This window comes from Mya arenaria, chromosome 6 (genome assembly GCF_026914265.1).
Source record: "Mya arenaria isolate MELC-2E11 chromosome 6, ASM2691426v1".
NCBI lineage: Eukaryota > Metazoa > Mollusca > Bivalvia > Myida > Myidae > Mya > Mya arenaria.
This window is the reverse complement of record NC_069127.1, coordinates 65,733,043-65,755,959: the sequence shown is the minus strand read 5'-3', so window position 1 is coordinate 65,755,959 and position 22,917 is coordinate 65,733,043. Positions and strand designations below refer to the sequence as shown.

The window sequence follows — 22,917 nt, the reverse complement described above, 5'->3', positions numbered from 1 at the left end:
GTCCCAACAGGCAGCTTTGTATAATGATTACCAACAATATCTTGCTAGTGTCACTTTACAAGCAAAGGGAAGTAACTCACCTCTGCAGCTTCATCCAGGTTTTTAAGGTGGTTCACATTTAGCTCCCCTAGCAACATAAGGCCCTTCATGTGGTCAGGGTGGTTCTGGGAGGAGAAATCAAAACACATGCCAAATTTATTTCTTGTTTACAGTTAACCAATTCATTTTAGCTTGATTGTGAAGACAGCTTTTCTTAGGCTGGTATGAATGAGACCATTTAAAGGTCGAAATCTTTACCGGTGTCCTTTTCCAGAGGCCAAGTAGGGCTTAAACCCACGAACTCTTAAGGTTGAGAAAAACACTCAATAACCTCACCCTTGTTAAGTAAGATTTGTAATGTTTTTTTTAAATGCAAAACTATGTATATGATGAGCCCTTAATCAAGGAAGGACTAGTAGACTTACTCGTCTTACTTATGTTCGAGTCTGATAACAATTTGTTTTATTTTCCTACTCTGCAGTTTAATTTTGAATCAAGAATTATTTTTTTCATAACTGAATACAAACAGTAGTTGTTCAAGTTTAACAAACATCATAAAAGATTTAATGATTTTTTTTTAATATTACAATCTGCAAAAAGGATTCCAAAGTCTATGAACTGATAGTATTACCTTGAGAAGTTCCCTGACAAACGGCACGGCATCCATGGGCCTCTGAAGGTTGTTAGTCAGCATGAGGGCCAGGTTGAACAGGGCACTCTTGAAAGTGGGCTCAATCTGTAAGTAGAGAAATGACACCCTTACTACGCATGCAATTTAAAAATAAATATTTTGCTTGTGATGATAGAGATTGCCTTGAAATCATAAGACTTATAATAGTCGAGTAATGCTGACTAAGATTTGAATAGGAAAAACCAGTCTACTGGTATTAAACGTAATACCCTTTTAAAGACATCATCATTTTATGTGTGTTTAGGGGAAAAAGTAAGTAAGCAAGAATTGCTAACAAAAAGAAATTTTCCCCTATTAGCCCAGTATTTTGCACATTGAAGCAATTAATACTTTAAAAATCAAGTTATTTGCATTTTGCAAAGTGCAAGACTTAGTGCTTAATTGTTTAGCGGAATATGCTACTATCTTAAAAGATAAACAATTGCAAACATGGAAGACTTGTGGGGTCACATTTCACATTTCTGAGACATGTATAGCATTTTACTAGAAGAGTATTAATAATACAGGGCACTGAAGACAAAAAACAAACAACATGGATTTGAACTAATGCTACAGTTTGCCCACAATATGTAAACAATTAGGTATAAAACATTACAGTTTCAAATTGAAGTCATGACTACCTATACGGAAATCATCTGTTGTAAGTCCTACCTTGATTGCCAATTTGAAGTATTTCTCAGCAGCGTTGAAATCCCCCATGTCCATCATCAACATAGCGAGTGAAAATGGTGGACGGGAATCGTTTGATTGCTTCTTGATCAGCTGCTTGAACCTGGAATAGATAGATGGTTTATATTATTCCTATAAGTGAATATGAGCTGGAACAAGAAATACTGTGCTACTGTTGTTTTTCCACAGGCCAACTGTCATTATTTGCCAACACCAGAGCAATATTCATACCATTCCTTTACTGAACACTACCCTACCCTAAATCAACACTTTTCTTTAACCAGACTCTAGTTTATTATGAATGAACACATCTCTCTCATGCAACCAGTCCCCGGTCTTTCTCACTTCACACTGGAGCAATATTCACACTGTCCATTAACTAGAGCTGTCACAGAAGTGATGAATACCCCAAATTCTGCCTGAAGTTATTTCTTTGAAAAAGAGGCCATAACTCCAAGGTTATTATAAACTGCATTTCCAGATATCATGCTTAACCAATGTGTGTTGTTTAAATAAAATCCAATGAGTATTTAAGACTTAAGAAGTAACACTTCTGACATGAAAAAGTAACAAGGGGGAATAATTCTGTAATTAGCTGAAATAGAGTTAGGTACCCATATGTTTTCTGTACACTGCACTTCCTCTCATTGTGCTTCACCATTATATGAAGTTTAATTAAATTCCATCCAGTTGTTTTCAAGTTATACTCCGGACCAAAAAAATGCATACAACTGACCAATCAGCTGACCAACCACAGGGAGACTCCAATATAGCCCTTCAAACATGATTTGTTGGGGGTATATCCACAGTCAACTCTACCCAGCCATAATGCATTCAAAAGCAATATAACCTCAAAACACACTTACCTCTCTACTGCTATCAGCCACCTGTCGCTCGTTTGCAGTGAAAGATAATCTCACCTCTCTACTGGTGCCAGCTACCTGTCGGTCATTTATAGTGTTAGACACACTCACCTCTCTACTGCTATCAGCCACCTGTCGCTCGTTTGCAGTGAAAGATAATCTCACCTCTCTACTGGTGCCAGCTACCTGTCGGTCATTTATAGTGTTAGACACACTCACCTCTCTACTGCTATCAGCCACCTGTCGGTCATTTGCAGTGACAGATAGACCTCTCTACTGGTGCCAGCTACCTGTCGGTCATTTGTACTGTTAGACACACTCACCTCTCTACTGCTATCAGCCACCTGTGGGTCCGTTTGCAGCATAAGACACTCACCTCTCTACTGCTATCAGCCACCTGTGGGTCATTTGCAGTGAAAGATAGACCTCTCTACTGGTGCCAGCTACCTGTCGGTCATTTATAGTGTTAGACACACTCACCTCTCTACTGCTATCAGCCGCCTGTCGGTCATTTGCAGTGAAAGATAGACCTCTCTACTGGTGCCAGCTACCTGTCGGTCATTTGTACTGTTAGACACACTCACCTCTCTACTGCTATCAGCCACCTGTGGGTCCGTTTGCAGCATAAGACACTCACCTCTCTACTGCTATCAGCCACCTGTGGGTCATTCGCAGCATAAGACACTCACTTCTCTACTGCTATCAGCCACCTGCAGGTCCGTTTGCAGCATAAGACACTCACCTCTCTACTGCTATCAGCCACCTGTGGGTCCGTTTGCAGCATGAGACACACTCACCTCTCTACTGCTATCAGCTACCTGTGGGTCATTCGCAGCATAAGACACTCACCTCTCTACTGCTATCAGCCACCTGCGGGTCCGTTTGCAGCATAAGACACTCACCTCTCTACTGCTTTCATCCACCTGTGGGTTCATTTGCAGCATAACACACTCACCTCTCTACTGCTATCAGCCACCTGTGGGTCCGTTTGCAGCATGAGACACACTCACCTCTCTACTGCTATCGGCCACCTGTGGGTCAGTTTGCAGCATAAGACACACTCACCTCTCTACTGCTATCAGCCACCTGTGGGTCAGTTTGCAGCATGAGACACACTCACCTCTCTACTGCTACCGGCCACCTGTCGGTCAACCTCTCTTCCTGTATCATCACTGCTGAGTTGTATAGGGATTGCTGAAAAGAGGTACAATATGAAATATGGTCAACTGATATGAGAGTTTTGGATTAACACAGAGAGAGTTTATGACACATTTAGAGACTACTTGGACTTTATAATAGGAAAACAATACCTAGAGGAACGCATGACAATGAATACTCTTGTATGTTCTCAATTGTTCAATGAGCCACAAATGAACAAGTACTTTAGCCAGAATAATGGGACTTGTTGCTACATTTATCCATATTGTCATAGGTCACATTTACAGAGTTTAACATGAATACATCCAATAATTTTTAAGTTATGGCCAAGCTTCAGGTTTTTAAACAATTGTGAGAATAGAAAGACAACATCTTCGGGGATGACAGCAGAGACTACAGCACTGTCTTCAATTTTTAAACCAACTGATAATGACAATGTATGTTTACCCAGTGATCAGGATCATACTTGACAGCCTCATCAAAGTACTTCATAGCCCTGGGTTTGTTTCCAAGCTCCATGCTAACCACTCCAAGCTGCAGGGAATAAACAACAAAACACTGAATATATCTGATGTACTAATAAGCTTGTCATCTCATCCAGCCAGTTTTGATACTATTAAATTCTAATATCATGCCTCCAACATGAATGATGCATCGCAATTGGTCCAGGACTGATCACGTGTTGAACCCATATTTTTCCATATTGGGCCATTAATCATTATATCATACCAAAATGGTGACTATTTCTTGATTCCGATGAATAAATGAAAAAAATCCCAGATAGTGTTAGCATCTTGATCAATGCGTACAGGTTGTCAACATGATATATACGTTAGGGGGTTAGTAGGTGACCTGTTAGAGTATAAACAGGGCGCAGGAAACCATTTTCGGGTTCGAGCTTCAATGTCACCGGATATGGTTTCCTATGCCCTGCATACCCCAAAAGGGGGTCACCTACTAGCCCCATAACTTACAGTTATATATAGTTGTGGTATCATATGAAAGGTATTGCTTGCTGATTATAATTTCAAAACTGAATGACCCAACATAAACTACATAATATTAGTTATTGCAGTTTGTATTTTTCATCTTTATTTCAACTGAACTAGGACTTGACTGGTCTGTTTTATAATCAGGTGTTTTCGGTATCATTTATACATATTCTTTCTCTATACTTCAAACCTTTTAAAATGATACCAAAATAATATGGGGTCACCAGGCAGCCAAAATTCACATTATCATACACCTGGTACTTTAAAGCTTAATTTTCTATTCCGATAAAGAAATCACTCGTCCCAAAATAATAAAAAACCTTACTCATTCTCAATCTGAACTCAATTTAACACAAAACCGCATAGCATTATTTAACATTTTGTGTGTTTGACTAATTATGAAAGTGCATTATCTCCTTACAAGTCATTTGTTAGGATACGTTGATAAACATAGTCCTAATGTATAGAAAAACATTTCTAGAGCAAAAATTGTACCTGAGTCCCATTTCCTGACCATGAGAAAGCACTTTTAAAAATAGTAAAACTAAAATTTGAATAATGTCAAGCTGCAAGGTGGAAAAATGAGTTAATCTTGAGAAATGACTTCAGTATATATATGATTTTGGGTCCTGAACCTATTACATAATACAAGTCATATCTGAATGCTTGTTTGAAGTAAAGCAGGACTTGTGGCTTGCAAACAATCTTCATTTATACCACTCTTGAGGTAACAAAAAAGGCTTTTCTCATATTCAAATTTGACAAGGGGCTAGCCGTTTTTAAAAAATATCTAAAACATACAAGTCAAAAACTATAACATAGTTTCATCATCCAGAAATTAGGGCCGGTATTCATAAAACATTTTAAGTCATTTCTTCAATTAATTTCTTAAAATGTTCATAGCAAAAATAAAAAAATAAATTTTATAAAAAAGTTTCCATAACATAAAAGTATTAATATTCACAAACCAAATGAAAACAAAAAAAAAATCAGATTTTTTCAGCTTATACACCATGTGACCAGTGAAATACTTAAATTAAGTCACGAAATGACTTAAGATGTTTTATGAATGACAACCCAGGGCTTTAAGCACACTCACATTATAGTGGACATCAGCATTGTCAGGTTCATATTTTAGAGCTGTCTCATACACCTCTATAGCATCTTTGTGCCTGAAAATTGTTGGTAAGTGTTGCCATAGTTATTTCATGAATTAAAAAATCAGGTTTTTCTTTGGTAGCTAAAAGCAATTTATCAGTATTGTCCCAATTTCTCCAAGGCTCTTAAACATAACAAAGCTTAAACGGCTCAATTCATTAAGCCAACTTTCTTACTTAATCGCTTAATCTTGATTTAAATAAATAACAAGAAACGCAGCAATGTGATGAAACAAGGTTTTCATTGATTGACAGAAGTACTCCCCCCCCCCACCACAAATACCAAGTGTTTAGTCTAGATATGTCAACCTTAACTGAAGTTTTTCTGTTTCAACCGATTTTCTATATTAGCAACAGTGACCTTGACCTTGACCCTAGGGGCCTCAAGTATATATACAAAGTTCAGTCAAGATATGTCTGAAGTTATTCAGGTAAGTTTTAACATGTGAAAACCTGGTAAAAAAATAATCAATCGTGGTTATCATACAGTTAATTTCCTTTTTTAAGTCCAAATCCTGAAATGTAAACATTCCACATATACCAAAACCAAAATAGTGAGTTTAGATTAACACTGTAATAAGGGACTCAAGAAATTGGGGAACAAGGCACTTCACTAAAGGTCTTAGTCAAATAAAGTTTTAAATTGAAATTATCTTTGAGTCGTATTTTCGTTATTTTACTTGATATTAATGCAGATTGAACTTATGCCAATGTTAAAATAATGAATGAAAAGTTGAAGAAATAAAAAGAAATCAACTTGTTGCCATATGTGCTGTTTATACAGATTTAAGATTACTGAAATTTAAGATCCTTTATTGAAACAGGCCCTAGGTTATAACTGTTCTAATGATATGTTTAAAATAAAAATGTGTAACGATAAAAGAGACAGAAATTGACTAAGCTAGTGATGACCTCAGCAACAAGATGGAACAAGTGGCTGAAAGTGTTTCAGATATTTTCTGATTGAAAATGTAAGCATTTCAAACTAGATGAAAAGAACATTTAATGGCAAAATGATCTAACAGATCAGGACATACACATTAAAATTTCAAAATAAAAGGCAAGAGCACCACAAGCAAATGACAATGCTGTTTTTTCCCCCTAGGCCAAACAAGGGGCATAACTGGCCATTTATTAAATCCAGAGTTATGGACCTTGCTCTGCATGTGAGTGTTGTTACTAGTAACACATGTTTAAAGTTTCAAGTTGTGAATATATTGGTGAAGGTTAAATTATTTGTTCGTCAATGATATCAACCACACCAAGTATATGATTATAACTTTACATTATTTTCTTAAAACAACAACAACAGACAAGCTAACGATGGCAAAATAAATGACCAACCTTTTCAGTTTCATCATGATGTCACCTCTGTTTATCCAGCCCTGTACGTAGTCCGGTCTCATGTCAGTGGCTGTCTTCAACAGCTGAAAACCACAAAAATATCTCATATTTAAGACAAGGGAGGCAAAATAATTCAACAGATTTTTAGCTCTTTTGTGCTTACTGTGTGTTTACAATTGGTTAAACAACTTGTACTCTTAAACTGCTTGCTGTTTTCAAACTCATTGGACAGGAATAACATTGGGTTGTTCTCTTTTAAAATCAGGGAAACTAAAGGATTATTCTAATGCAATTTTATTGGCATTGGCTAAGCTGCTTGATGGAGGTCAATCACATGAACTGATCTTGGGCACTTCCTGTTCTGTTAAGTTAACAGGAATGAAGAGCAAAGTAGGCAGGCGCCATCGCTTGTCTGATTATTCTCCTCAGTCCATACAGGGACATTACTCAACAGGTTTTGAGTTATATCCATGGTAAGACATTTGGCACAATGTTAACACTGCCATCAAAACAACAACAAGGCTTTCACAATAATTTGGACTTTACTTCTTTCACAAGCTAAAAAGGCAAAAATTAAAAAAAAAACAATTTGAACCTTTTAATTGATTTTTTTTACTACTTCCATGCGTACATACATGTATATCTTGCTGAAATAAAAAAAAACAACATGAAACTAAGGTAACATATGGATATCCGATCATAGTTTATACCCCATCAGCTTCCAGAAGTCTGCTGGGATCCCTGGAATACAGTGAGGCCAGGTTGAGGTACACGTTCAGGTGACTTGGTGCCACACGCGCTGTGTAACTCTTGCCTGGAAAGGTAGAATACGGAATATCATTTTAGTCAAATGGGGAAACCAGTACAATGTCCATAAACATTTGTCTTTCACCTTTTATCAGTCGAAAATTGGATATAATTATTTAATATATTGAGTTATAGGTCTTGCTGAAGTTGTGTGTATTCTCTTTGGCAAAATGTGTCCCGAGTTTCATCTGTTTATCTTTATAAACAGTTTTTGAGCTATGGCAAAGGTTCAAGTTTTCCATGCCAACAACACCATCATCACCTCAGTTGACGGCAACCACTCAAATGTTAAAACAATAATTTCATCATTTTTTTATTTCAGAAAGCAGAAAATGCTAAAAGTTGAGAGTCATTACCATTGAGCATATTTCTAACCAGTATTCAGCAGAACAACCTAACCCATACCTGATATGACGGGGGGAAAGAGCTCCAAGGCCTTCAGGAAAGCCTGTTCCGCCTCATCAAATCTCTTCAACGTCTTTAACGTACGACCATAGTTCTGGTGGGCTCCTATATCATCTGGCTGAACACTGTAATGTTTAGTGTCAAGATTAACTTACAATGTCGCCTAGCTGTCCCTATCCTACACACCTACACCTTGATTAGTCTCTATCCTAAGTCTCATAGGTACACCTATTTACTCTTTAGTTATAAAATAAGGCATGAGCTGCCAGAGATAGCTGAGTGTCCGACTACATGGTCTATGAAGGAGAGTGAAACTAAACTGAATATTGCGAAATTGAAAGTTACCTCCAAACAAACAAGTGTGCAATAAAACATCTCAAACAGGTGTGCAATAAAATATCTCGAACAGGTGTGCAATAAAACATCTCAAACAGGTGTGCAATAAAACATCTCAAACAGGTAGAAGTACTTGAAAACCCTTGCCTTTACACTGTACCTCGTAGAATAATGTACATTGACATTGAATATAGATTATATTGAATACAATATTTCGCAGAGGTTGTGCATTAGAGAAAAAAATATTTTCTCAAAGTGTTCTGCACTAAATTAGTGAAGTCAGTCTCAGATCACCAACTGTGAAATACAGGTATGCTAATATTGAATACTCTGCTTCTATTAATGAAGTGAAATCTGCTAATTCAAAACTTCTGTCAGGATGTTTGAAGACCAAGTTGTTTAAAGGTTGTTGGTCAGAAACAAAAGTGTGATGCTGACAATGCTTTAGACGGACAAAGTAGTCACGATGTGTTTGCCATGCTATACAGCCAACACAAACCTCCTTATACCTGACTGCCTTCTCGAAGTACCCCAGGGCCCCTTCCCAGTCTTCCTCTTTCTCTAGCGCGTGGCCAACGTTGTTCCATAGTTTAGCATTCTGTGTATTGACACGTAATGCTGCACGGAATATTGTGTACTCTGACGTCCTGTTTAAAAAGTAACATATTTTGGGAAAATCGTTATAAACTTAGTAATCTGCCAGAAACATGTCAACATTTATCAGTCAAAAGATAAATAATTGTTCAAAAGGCATTAAAATGCAACCATTTGTTTCTTTTTTTGGAATATAAACAAAAACTTTTAAGTTTTTTTAAACATCCTTCAGACACTGTACATGCATACGAAATATTATGCAATTGTGTCCTTAAAAAGCATTTTGTTTCTAAGCCTAGTAGAACCTGCACTTGCTTTCCATCAAGTCAAATGTTTTCTAGCTTCAATTCCTGGCCATGGTGCATGAAATGTAAGTTAACCAGGTGAGTTTTGTCATTGTACTCATTTTCTCACAAATGAAGAGAACATATAATGCCAACAAGTGTGAAGATTCAAAAGGCATTTGGCCTGTTTAGCAAATTGTTGATGCATACTTACCAGTCAATATTTCTCATGTATGTTTTCAGTCCATGTGACACAAGCAAACTACCAGTCAGAAACATGAGTAAAACCTTTGGCAATCTGAAACAGCAAGCTACCAGTCAGAAACATGAGTAAAACCTTTGGCAATCTGAAACAGCAAACTACCAGTCAGAAACATGAGTAAAACCTTTGGCAATCTGAAACAGCAAACTACCAGTCAGAAACATGAGTAAAACCTTTGGCAATCTGAAACAGCAAACAACCAGTCAGAAACATGAGTAAAACCTTTGGCAATCTGAAACAGCAAACTACCAGTCAGAAACATGAGTAAAACCTTTGGCAATCTGAAACAGCAAACAACCAGTCAGAAACATGAGTAAAACCTTTGGCAATCTGAAACAGCAAACAACCAGTCAGAAACATGAGTAAAACCTTTGGCAATCTGAAACAGCAAACTACCAGTCAGAAACATGAGTAAAACCTTTGGCAATCTGAAACAGCAAACTACCAGTCAGAAACATGAGTAAAACCTTTGGCAATCTGAAACAGCAAACTACCAGTCAGAAACATGAGTAAAACCTTTGGCAATCTGAAACAGCAAACTACCAGTCAGAAACATGAGTAAAACCTTTGGCAATCTGAAACAGCAAACTACCAGTCAGAAACATGAGTAAAACCTTTGGCAATCTGAAACAGCAAACAACCAGTCAGAAACATGAGTAAAACCTTTGGCAATCTGAAACAGCAAGCTACCAGTCAGAAACATGAGTAAAACCTTTGGCAATCTGAAACAGCAAACAACCAGTCAAGTTTACCTTTGTCATATAATGGCCATGCTTTCTTTTCCTTTTGTATGAATGTCTGCTTACCAACATTTTGATAAACTTTTCCGAATTGTATTACATGAAGATATTTGAACAAAAGTAATATTCACACAAAAAAAAATAGTTAAGCGTATTTGGCTAAAAACAGAATAAGTTAACCAGTAAACCAAAAGAAAGAGTGAAAAATGTTTAGCCCTGCCATTTTTAAAATTCAAATGTTTTTTACCAATCATTTTACAACAGATTTTTCTATGCAATGACTTGAATCAACCACTGGAAACTATGAAGGTTCTCTTGGAAACATACTTTTGCATAGAAATTGGTTTAAGAGCTCTCAAGAGCAAACAGCTTAAGCAAAGCTCCCCTTATGTTTCAACCATAATTGTTAAACATGTGTATAATTTCTGAGCTGTAATGCAGTCAAAGGTCAGCAGTATCTACTTACTGTTTATTCTGCATAATGACATCTAGTCCAAGGGCCACCAGCATACAGAAACCCATACTTGGTGTGTACAGGATCCTCTCAGCCACCACAAAACCAACGGGGAAAAACAGGTTCGACGCTGGGACAAATGGCATGGCCATAAGGGCTATACTCTGAAATGGGGTGAAAGAATAAAGCACTCTTTGTGTAAAGAACTTACTTACCTTCCATAAATTTAACCTGGAAATTACTGAATTGTGAGCCGTAATAAAAATGGATAAAAAATTTTAACAAACAATTTATGAGAAGGCTACAAACTGTACACAAAATTGGTTGTTTAAATCACCTTTGCTTTTTTGAAAAGGGTTATACGTGCAGTGTTTAACTACACAACTTACTATAAGAAGTGCCCTGTTAAATTTCCCTTGTCTGGACAGAGCGATTTGAATCACTTTTCCAAGACACACCCAGAACAACAGGGTTATCAGATTCCTCCAATCAGCAATTGATTGGATGACAGATATGGTGCCCATTGTCCAATCACAGCAGAGATCAGCTGGAAAGAGGAGGAGCCAAAAGTTGACTGGCAGGAGGTAGTTGTAAGTCAGCTGACGGGCAGGGGTCGGCGATACAGAGGCAGGATTATCAAATCTTGAAGAAAAAATGAAACATGGTTATAGTGAAAATTTTACCATTTACATTTTAAATTAAAATTTACCAATGAAATCATTTAAAAGTGAAGACTACATGTAGCCTAAAGATAACCTGTATGGACAATTTGTCCTAGTTTTGACTGCAGGTATATAAGGTATTCATTTACTATACACTGCAGTTTATTAAGAACAATGTAAACTAAAATTTTCCATACTTGGTAAATATAGGCAGTTGAGCACCCATGACCTTGATGCGGGCTACCAGGAGGAAGACGGTAGAGCCCACGAGGATGGCTGAGCGGGTGATAGAGCCCCAGAGCCATGGGGGTAGGGCGGGTTTGCCCTGAAGGATACCCATCAGGATAGCCCATAGATCCTTGAACAATGCCTGGAATTGTGGACAGTCAATTTTATAGGTCATAAGATTATCATGATACATGTAAACATAAAGTTGAAAAGGGTCCATTACTCCGTCAATGTTGTTTGAAACCAAAGTTGAACAAGACGTGTATATTATAGTGTTAAACATGTGTAGCAAAACTTATTCAAATCCATGAACATTTCATGAGTTTTTTGTCAGGTCATTGTATTTTTGGCATATTCTAAGTTAAAAAGGGGCAATATATATTTGTCAAAGTGGTTTGAAACAAATGCTGAACATGAACTGTATTTTATGGTGTTTAAGCTGCATTCTCACAGATTTGCCTTTTTTACAACTTTTTATTTGTTTTCTTGGAATGAGCCAATTTTTGAGTAAATATCAGCTAACAAGTGATATAAGACTGCTGATAAAAGTTCAGATCACAGATTTTCATATTTCCATTCGAAAATGAATGTTTTATGGCTAAAAGCATTACTAACGGTTTAAGAAAAATGCATAAAACATCAATTTTTGAACCTAAAAATATGAAAATCTGCGATCTGATTTTTGTTTAAATTTTCCTTTAAATTCCGCAATAATATTAGTACAGGAAAGCACAAACAGGCTGCAACATTTGAAGTGATTTTCATGGTTGTGGCTCATAAAAATGTAAAAATTACCAACATTTTTTAGTTGCATAAAAAACTCAAATTTAATTAGTCCAATAAAAGTGCACTAAGCTTCTGATGGAAACAATCCAGAAAACACAGAGTATGATCTTGAAATTCTGTCCAGATATTATTGTTAAATACAAGTAGGTTCAGATGAAAATTGTATGGTACAATACAATGGTAAACAAAATGGTGCCTACCCTTTGAGCCACAAACAGTTCGTACACGACACAGACTCCGATCACTGTGATCCCTTGTTCTTTGCATAACATTGCTATGGTAACCAGAACTATTGTTGTAATCAAGGGACCCCAGTCTGAAAAAACAGTAGGGTTCTTTGCATTTGGTTATTTGACAGCACAGAGAAAAACAAGAGCTGTTGCAAGTCAGCGCGCTCGACTAAGCTGCGTTGACTTAGAAGTGAATACAATAACATGTAATAATTATGTGCCTGTCAAAAGCAATAAAACAATCATATTAAAAATTGAACAAGAATCGCGATGTGACAAAACCAGGTTTTTAATGATTGGCAGAAGAGACTCCACACACTTTGACCAACCAATTGCTTTCATACCCCAATAATGACATCAACCCCGCAATTCATTCCTTAATTGGACTGAAGTTTTAAATCTGGTGTTTACTCTGACGTAGCCTAATTATCTATGTGAACAGGTGTGTATTTTTATTGCTGTTTACCATAATGTTTCATTTGTGGACAATTTGAATGAAATACTGATCTGAAATATGAAAAGAAATTGCTTATGCAATGCAAATAAATTGTGCTATACAATTTATTTGTGTATTTCTTGAATTGCATCAACCATTTTTACTGACCACTTTCATTAATGTATTTTACTTGCAATATTGACTTATTGAGCTTTAATACTATGTGTTATAGATATGTGCTGTCAATAACAAGCATGATTAAAGTATCGAATCTGTGGCACAACTAAACTCTTCTATCAATCTTACTAGTCTGTCTGCGGTAGCCAGTACACTTGGGGTAGGTCATCATAGCAGCCAGGAAGAAAATAGAGGACAAGGCTTCCGCACGCCCCACCACTCCCGTCACCTGTGTAACATTCAAATACAGAACATTATTATTCTATCTGTATACTTTATCAGACACCGATTTCAATTAATGTAACATTTGAACTGTTCTAGAAAACACCCTATTTTTCATTAATACGGGTAACAAATTTTACTTCTGTTTCAACTGTTTGCCATAGAATTATTTATTTTACCATGATCGTGAAACAAGTTGTTACAACATGATATTAATCACTCTCGTTGGCATAAAGTTACACGAGAGTGTGGTCTAAATTACAATTGATCAGCTATATTTTGAAGTTATATCTAGGATGAAACATCTTAAATCTACAAATCATCACATATGAACGTACAGCCTCTGTGTGGATGGGATGAACAGCAAACAGCAAGGCCGCCACGAAGGATGGGAACTCACTCAGGAACATGGTGCATACTCTGGAATATTAACGAGGTAGAATACATGTACAAGCAACATAAAAATTCACATAAGCATAAAATATGACTTACAAAACAATGAATAGATACACCCAACAAGTAAGCACATTAGGGCAAATTTTATGAACGCACATGTTGAACGTTCGCTTTTTCGAATTAATATTTTTAAGATGATAGATATAATATCTATTTAGAAACTAAGATCTTAACTGGTCAGTAATGGGACAGTTTATTTTAATTTGATTTGTGACACTTGATATACGAAATTGAAATTCATAATCTTACAATATTTTGCCGTACACTTGTTGATAAATGGCAGTAATGCCCTTAAACCTATAAACCAGTAAATAGCTATGGGTTTTCAATTCAACATGCTTTTTAGAGAAATCTCAATTCCTGAGTGTTATCACCATCGCAAAAATTAATTCCAACCACAAAAGCCACTAATGCAGATAAATTGAAATTATAATTTTTTATCACAAGCAAGCAAATTTTACCTCATGTACATGACACAGACGACGGCATGCAGTATGACATTAAGGAGATGATAGGTCATGGGTTCCAGCTCACTGAGCATGTAGTTGAACCGGAACGTCAGAACACACAGGGGTCGGTACGACTTGTGACTCTTCTCCTGTTAGGTAAAAGAGATTTAATAAGTCAAGTTTATAACATTTACAAATTCAAAAATTATACAGTACATAGGACAAGAGTACCCCAAGCAGATTTTAATGCTCATCTTTTCTTGTTTTTAATTGTTAAGGGGCATAGCTCACATAATGCCAAAGATATGAACATTGCTACACATGTGCATTTTGTCTCAGGCAATGCATGTATAAAGTTTCATGCGAATATCTTGAACAATTTTTTAGTTATAAATGGCAAGAGAAAGCCTTTGCTTGATATGACATCAGAGCTATCACACAAATTATAATTTTTCTCTCCAAAAAACAGTCAACGTCAGGCAAGCTATAAAGCAGAATACTTAATTAAACACAGCCTTAATAAATACTGCTTATTGTACCCACTGTCACTTTTGGTAATTTGTAGCCTTGAACATTTTTTTTATGAAACAATTAGGAACTATGTTTACATATATTTCAAGTCGTTTATCATAATTTGAATTCTGAATCTAATGACAAAACATGTAAGCTTACCTTGTACATTGGCGTGCCCCAGAAGTCATTCAGAAATAGATTTGAAACAGGTGTGTGGGGCCTCAAGTCCTTGTTTTCCACGATGGCCGACATGTCATCAAAGCAGAACCCACAGTCCATGGCTCGGATGTAGCATACCCCTACTGTCACACATAATATGATGGAGTAGAGCGTAAATCTGGACTCCTCTGTCCCCATCTTGGATGAGATTATCACTGAAATTAGATTAATGAATAATACGGTAACATTACAGTATTTTTTAAAATTAAGATGCCAAAGAAACCATTCAAAGTAACCCATAAGTTAAAATCTTCAAATTTAGGACACAACTGGAATATGATTTTATTTCTTACATGTACATAAAACGGCTTATAATAATTTCTACATGACGTCAGAGGTGCAAGATTTCTAGATTTTTGTTCAAATTTTAAAGTGAATCGTTCACATATTTTATGGTGGCAATGTTTTTTTTAAACTGCTTTGAAAATGAGTTATTTTACTTTTCAGTATGAACAAACATCAAACAGCAACTGGCAGATAATTGATTGAACTGAATCTTGTAAATCCAAGCCTACCAATTTTCTTTAGCGTTACTAGCAATTTCCCAAAGAAATAGAGCCATTATGTTTAATCATTTAAAACAAACCTTTTGTTTACATTTCACATGAATTAATTATGTTGATGTCAGACCCTATAAACCATAAATGAGTACCTTTAAAGCAATGAAAGGATTAAGAACCATTTTCTCTCTTTTCATAATTACTTTTTTTCTTACATAATGATAATATTACAACTATAGCTGTTTATACACTGATAGTGGGAATATGCTTTTCTAGTTGTTCATCAAAACCTACATGTGAGAAAGTTATATAGTTGTACTACCAGCTTCAGATAAGCCGTGAATTTGTCTTTTCACGTAATGAAAATCCCCAAAAAACAAATGCAAATATTTTCAAGAGTATCAAAACCGACATAAAATGGTTGTTGTTTAGAGACCATAGTGAATTTTAAGGCAGTTCTACTTACCATCACATCACTGGTTGTTTATGCACTTAATAGAATGAAGTTTGAATGAAGTATGAATAAAAAATCAAGCATATCAGGGATCGAATTTAACTTTTTTTTAACTAGCAAATTTTTCCTAGTGCCATTTTTTTCAACTAGCGAAATGGTGGGTTCCATTAGCAGTTATTTAAAAGCTGTTTTACTTCACATGAGTTGCCAAATTTTCAAGTTGTTTTGTTGTAGCATTTTGTACACGTGCACTGAGATAAGAATAAACTATAAAACTTTACCTTTAGTTTTTAATTCTTACCTAGATTAAGTCATATACTTGGGCTTCCCTGTTACTCAAAAGCATTGAATCACTAGAAGTAAGTGACTGCACTCCTCCCCACCTAAGATTATACTTTCAAAATGTAAAGTGGGGAGGAGTGTTACAGTTGCTATTAGCCATTCAAGGCATCTGAGTAACCAGGTGCCTGGTAAGTCAAGTTGGGCAGAGGACCAGACTTGCAAGCAGGGGTTCATAGGCTCAAATCGTACACAGAGTCGATGTTTTTTTCTTGAAAATATCTATGTACATTGACGTTTTTCGATTGTAATGTATGTTGCACAACTGAATTCTTTACAAACATCACAGCACATTTTGACATCAACATTGCCACCATTCTCTTTTGTTTCATACAAAAGTTTGGTGTTCAGCTCAGTTTCCTATTTTTGACGGTTCTGACAGATGCCATAGAATCGGACCGAGAATTTTTGGTTTGCGATTAAGTACCGACGAATGATGACTTTTCGCTAGGTTTGGGGGTTTTGGGGGCCTTTGGGTCAATCCCCGCGTCGCCATCAGTCTTTTCACATTTTGCATGCCTTTTCGCGTAACAAAAAGTGGTTATTTTCCTCTCCATTTTTGGCAGTTGCGAATCACAAACCAGACGAAAACAGTTATCTTCTAGGCACTTACTTAAATATCCGATAATTACATTTGAATAAAGTGACAAGCGTCCATACATGTTCAAGTGATTATCTATTATACAGTTAACTTGCAGAAAGGAGTTTTAAAGCACAAAGGACAGTTTGTCAAATTCGTCGATTTTATTCGCGGTCTCAAAAATATTTGTGTGCCAGGATTTTCTACTCGCATTTTTCGATTCTTATTCCCAATTTGTGAGTTAGCGACCTTTAAATTTGATCCCTGCATACAAATAACGAACAACGTGTAATTATCACCTTGTGAAACTTTAAAGAAAGGCTCATGAACTCCTTTGAATGTTATGTCATAAAAGTATTTGAAGATGAAACCCTTTTATTTAGAACCAAAGTTATATATTTAAAGCTATCAATTAATATGAAAATAATGCAATGCATATTTATAAAGAAAACAAAAACATTTAAATGTCTAAATTTTTGACAAATTAACTTTATTTTATAAAACAACATCAATCATATAATTCTATATTGTTAAAATGAAAGGTCAAAATTGATTATAATTATTCTATAAAATAGTTTACATTAAAACATCTGATGAAACTAAACACATCATTCTAAGTTTCACTGTAAAGATAGCATTTATTATAGACTGAAGAAGCCTTATCTGGTCAGCCCCTCGTCTCCATTTAGTCTTTCCCTTGTCTTACCCTTGTCTAACCCTTGTCTTACCCTTGTCTTACCCTAGTGCACTACGAAGTGCACTACGAAGTGAACTGATAGTGAACACGATGTGCACTTACTGTCAAGTTTGGTCTTAACAGTACTGTATGCTTAGATAAATCTTCTTAGTGCTTGATATTATTCATACACAAATTTCAATGACCAGCATTTTTAGAGGACAACACAAAATTAAATATAAAGGGATGTACTCAAAATTAATATTTTGTTGGTCTTTTATTAAACGAAACAGCAGATCTTAATAGTCCTTGTTAATTAAATACAATAATGTTTAGCCAATATCCGAAACTGACAAATCCGAGTACTATTCAGTTAAAATTTAATCGAAAGGCTGCCATCTCAAAAAACAAACCGCATTAAGCATAATCCAAATTCAAATAAGATTGCATAAGACTATTGAAGAATTAATAAATGACATAAATCATGTATATCAACTCCGCAAGAAATCAAACATTTTAGTACCGTTCAGGTGTGGAGCCGGTGTCCAGGTAAACAAGAGGTTACGTTACACTATTTGTTTTATTACGTTAAAAATCTAGAGTATGGTACAGTCAACATCTTATTAGATGATCTATATGTATTGTTATATTTTAATTTAATAACATTTTTATCTCGAAAATTATGAGACTGCTCTAAGATATCGATCGAAGAATATATTTTTCGCCACATACTGGACGCATACATTTTTTTCAAAATTTATAGAAAAAGTTATGTATAGGCTCAATTTTTAAGGCACATGTACACAAGACAGACAGAAGTCTGTATCAAAAACATTTTATTTAAGATTCCCTGACAGCAAGATATTAATTCGCTAACAGTATGTTATCCAATGATGAATCAATAACTCAAGAGTTTCTACATGTATGCATCCATCGATTCATATACTCTGGAAGTAGGAGTTGCTATTTCAGGTGCCAGATATAATATTCTGATTCCAAAAATCTCATGTTCGTAATTGCGACTCATTTTACGAAAAAAAAAGTGAAATAAACAAACGATTAATAAAAAGTTTGGGAGTTGTCACGTTAAAATGCAATTCTGATAAAGAACTGTATAATGCAAATGTGTGTGAACTGTAAAAAATAATCTGTCTACTTGTATGCTAGTTTTTAGGAATATTTCGCTTTTTATTGTATTATTCTTATAGAATATAATAAACCATCTGACATTGGCAGAACAATTGCGTAGAGAACTTGAAAAGGCTTTTCCCAACTCCTATCATTTTCGTTCACCAGAGTGATGATGCTATAATATATGTGTACCACAGATGTAGATGTAGATTTATCATGATCTAACCTCTGATGAATGAGAAGGACTCCTATGGGCGATGGGGTCTTTTCTTAAAACATTTCACCACAGACAATAGGGTTTTGTAGATGATCAAATCCATAAATTATGCAATGAATATATGCTTGATACTATGGGTAGTGGCAATCCAGATGAAACACTACAAGGGAATTTAGATTATTTAAACATGCTTTTTTTCGGAAGGAATTGTGATCCACAATTTTGTTTGCATTTTTATGTTGGAGTTTCTGGTCATCAGTTTTTTTTTAATATTTCTTTAAAAAGTTCTTTTACTTATTACCAAGTTTCACCTTCGGTTTGCAATACAGGTAGTACAGGTAAAGAAGCATTAGATACAAATTCTATGCGTGGTATATTGGATAAGTATGGTAATTTGAATGAACGCGTGCAGTTCATATTTGAATTGTTAATTGGCATATACATATTACACTATTTTCGGATGTATATTTCCACGATTTCAGGAATTATCTAAAAAGAGTCATGCATCTGATTGACCCCGCCCGGTTAAAGTTATTTAAGAGGTTATATTACAAGTAACATGCCGAATGACATTGTAAAATGTTCCATAGGAATCAGCGCATGCCCAACAATTGTGGCGACATAAAACATGACGCTTACAATATAAAACCAGATTCATAGTTAAGCCATCATTTTCAGCACAACCTTTGTGGAATCAGATCTACAAAAATATTCAAATTCAATACTTAATGCCTACAGGTAATTTTTAAGACGAGAATTGGGGGTAAAAAGTGCGTCCTATGCATGATATAATGCGGTAGTTCATACACGTGAACTCAAAACCGTAAGAAAATTACCTATAAACATAACCTTGGACCAATAACAATTCTTCTCTATAAAGACGTAGCAAATATATATTTTTTGTTTTGTGTTGAATGACCCAAATTGATAAGAGTTAACTCACATTGCTTGCTAAATGGTCTATATGCATTTGGGTAAGAAGTCTTATAGGCACTTCTGGCTCCCAATAGGAGACTTACTGATAAAGACATACACCTAAATCACATGGACGGAAATTCAGTCAAGGTATGGTGAGAATATTCGGACTTTACAGTAACAAGAAAATGTAAGTAAACTTCTAGAAACTCCTAAATATAAAATATGCATACAATAAAAGAATAAATTTCATTGTACTTCTCAGTTAAATGTAATTCTGAAAGAAAACTTACTGGTATACCCAGAAAGGATTCTCTAATATTTCAAAATGTTGACAAGTTTTAGAAGGTTTCTAATTTTATTACTTTTTAACTATTTTTTTTTATTTTTTTAAAAATTTATTTTTAAGGTCAGAAAGTGACTTAAACTATTATGGCCCGGTTGTTCAAAACTCTCGTTAAGGATTTAACGTTAACTATCATCGTTAAATATTACGCTGTCAACGTTAAAATTAATGTTAACTGTAACGTTGAAAAAATGAGTTGTTCAAACTTAACACTTACACTGACGGCGATAAGGTAAGCGTTAACTTAACGACTTTTCTAACGTTGGTCTGGACCAACGTTAGAGTCGACGTTAAATAGTCAGTTGATGTTAAAAATGGCCGCCATAGTTGGTGCTTTTCTCAACAACAGAAGAAAAGAGAGGATTTATAGACATTTTTCCATCAACATGAACTGTGATAACACAGAGATGAGACGCCGCTACCGTTTTGATAACAATGGGATTGAAATAATTGTACAGCTGCTTGCCCAAGACCTTCAACGGAAGACTAAACGGTCGGAAGCGGTGTCAGTCCGGGAGCAAGTGTGTTTGGCTCTAAGATTTTACGCCTCCGGTTCATTTATGCAGGTTAATATTCTGAAATTATTTGGTAACCATATTTATTTCCAAGCCTGTTAACAATGACTTAAAACTTGTACTAAACAAAAATAAGTAGGGAACAAATTAGTAATATGTTATCTAAACTATTTTTGGCTTACTTGAATGAATTGTTTAAAGGTTGTTGGTGATTCTACTGGCCGCGACAAGTCAACAGTATCAAGGATAATATCAAATGTCACGGACAGTATGGTGGACATATCTCATCAATTCATCACCTGGCCAAATCGTGTTCAACAGCAGGAAATCATGCGGGAGTTCTTCACATCTGCTGGATTTCCCAACGTCATAGGAGCTGTTGATGGCTCACACATACGTATCATTATGCCGAAAGATGGCCACGACTTCATAAATAGAAAGAATTTCGCGTCGATCGACGTTATGGCTGTATGTGACAGCAAAGGTACAAAACATTTTTTGTTTGAAGTTGAAGGTCAATAAACATTTAGATAAAACGGCATACTGTAAAACGGGAAATTTACTCTGATGCGATGGGTTTAGACTGGGTTACGTGCCCTTACCATTTCATTTATCCTGTTGTGCACTGGGAACCAGACAAGCGATGGTTTATGCATGGGGCAGGTGTCATTGCAGTGTACTGTATATTTTACTCGTTCATTTATGCTCGACCTACTGGAAAATTGTTCGTATAGTTGTATGTAACAGTTTTATAGCATTTATGTTGTATGTATTTCTTTAGACCTTGCGCTCAATGATAACCCTTGAAAGTGCAAGCACTTATTTCCAACGGGGTCCTTTGTTTTTTGCTGAAGAGACAGGACGCTAAAGAGACAGTGGTGGGATACAAAGAAGTCCGGGTGCGATGGCCTAGCTCTTTTTCGAAGAGACCCCTTGGTTCTTTTACGTGCTCGGTGTAAAGCACCGGTACACGGGGTACAACTTTCCTGGGTTAAACCAGTACTGAGTACACCACTTTTCCAAGCACTACCCTTTAAATGCCGAGCCTCAGGCAAGGAAGCTACTTGTACCAACTTTTAACGTATTTTGGTATGACGCTGCCAGGGATCGAACCTACGACCTCCCGCTACGTAGGCGGACGCCTAACCACTAGGCCACGGAGACGTTCATGTACTAACACAAAAATGAATGATGTTCACTTACAGGTTGTACAGTACCTGGTGCAGAAAAGTACCAATAAAAATGTGTCTTGAAAGTTGTATTTTTGATTTTGAAAGTATGTTTTTTACGAAGATAAATTATTATATAAGTCTGAATTGTAATTTTGATTATATAACTCTGAATTGTAATTTCGATGTATAATTGAATCGTAATAAATCACTGTGTGGTGTAGATTGCCATTATCTCAATATATATAACAGAATCTAACATGTCTTAGCAGGCTATCTTTTTCGTTGTTTTCCAGGTAGGTTTACATTCCTTGACGCCAGATGGCCAGGCTCATCGCACGACAGTTTTATTTATCGTGCAAGTGATCTTGCGGACCACATGGACGCAATGAACAGAAGTTGGACTGATGGCATTTTAATTGCTGACAGTGGGTAAGTAATAATAACATTCAACACAAACATATATTGTATTCACATGTACTTAAATATGCATACATTTAAAAAAAAACATACACGTTTACCGACTTTTTTAAAATAATCACCAAACATAACAAAACTATAATAACAACTTTAAATAGTCTGCATATTATATCATAATATTACAAAAAAAAATAGAGTAGCCGTGGGGATGAAACCACATTCTTCAAATCAGGGGTTGAGGTGGCAAGGGGAACTTGAGACGTATTATATCACTGGTCTGAAAAGAAAAGATTTAAAATTGTATATTTAGGTATGCCTGTTCTCGTGTCATGATGACACCATACAGAGTGGCCGATACTCAGCAGAAAATTAATTTCAACCGGGCACACTCAAGGACAAGGGTTGCTGTGGAAATGGCTTTTGGTCGCTGGAAGCGACGATTCGGAATTCTACATGGAGAGGTAAATATAAAATACGAATAA

The 22,917-nt window shown here is 35.8% G+C and overlaps 2 protein-coding genes across 4 annotated transcripts in view; one reads left to right on the top strand and one right to left on the bottom strand.

Annotated features, from left to right (window-relative positions):
• Positions 1-21,324, bottom strand: part of LOC128238720 (protein O-mannosyl-transferase TMTC3-like) — a 26,813-nt gene extending 5,489 nt beyond the window's left edge. The window contains exons 1-20 of one of the 3 annotated variants that reach the window (XM_052954897.1): positions 21,146-21,324; positions 15,114-15,328; positions 14,454-14,590; positions 13,875-13,956; positions 13,444-13,543; positions 12,672-12,787; positions 11,655-11,827; positions 11,185-11,437; positions 10,808-10,959; positions 9,554-9,637; positions 8,971-9,108; positions 8,126-8,250; positions 7,624-7,727; positions 6,914-6,996; positions 5,512-5,584; positions 3,868-3,954; positions 3,383-3,456; positions 1,382-1,502; positions 671-775; positions 81-164 (exon numbers count right to left, since the gene is read on the bottom strand). In XM_052954897.1, the coding sequence (XP_052810857.1) occupies positions 81-164; positions 671-775; positions 1,382-1,502; positions 3,383-3,456; positions 3,868-3,954; positions 5,512-5,584; positions 6,914-6,996; positions 7,624-7,727; positions 8,126-8,250; positions 8,971-9,108; positions 9,554-9,637; positions 10,808-10,959; positions 11,185-11,437; positions 11,655-11,827; positions 12,672-12,787; positions 13,444-13,543; positions 13,875-13,956; positions 14,454-14,590; positions 15,114-15,311 (2,289 nt within the window). In that variant the 5' untranslated portion in view covers positions 15,312-15,328; positions 21,146-21,324. Of the gene's footprint in view, positions 1-80; positions 165-670; positions 776-1,381; positions 1,503-3,382; positions 3,457-3,867; positions 3,955-5,511; positions 5,585-6,913; positions 6,997-7,623; positions 7,728-8,125; positions 8,251-8,970; positions 9,109-9,553; positions 9,638-10,807; positions 10,960-11,184; positions 11,438-11,654; positions 11,828-12,671; positions 12,788-13,443; positions 13,544-13,874; positions 13,957-14,453; positions 14,591-15,113; positions 15,329-18,245; positions 18,272-21,028 lie in introns of those variants that run through there. The other 2 variants (XM_052954895.1, XM_052954896.1) reach the window with 2 other exon arrangements.
• On the top strand, positions 21,117-22,917 carry LOC128237974 (putative nuclease HARBI1). Its single transcript, XM_052953549.1, has 4 exons — positions 21,117-21,330; positions 21,951-22,076; positions 22,312-22,447; positions 22,746-22,917. Exons 1-4 carry the CDS (start codon positions 21,117-21,119, stop codon positions 22,915-22,917), a joined length of 648 nt encoding a protein of 215 aa, XP_052809509.1.

Coding starts and splice junctions, on each gene's coding strand:
- LOC128237974 (XM_052953549.1), top strand. CDS start 21,117: ATGGTGGACATATCTCATCAATTCATCACCTGGCCAAATCGTGTTCAA. Junction 21,331..21,950: donor GGCTGTATGTGACAGCAAAG/GTACAAAACATT, acceptor TGACGCTGCCAG/GGATCGAACCTACGACCTCC. Junction 22,077..22,311: donor ACAGTACCTGGTGCAGAAAA/GTACCAATAAAA, acceptor GTTGTTTTCCAG/GTAGGTTTACATTCCTTGAC.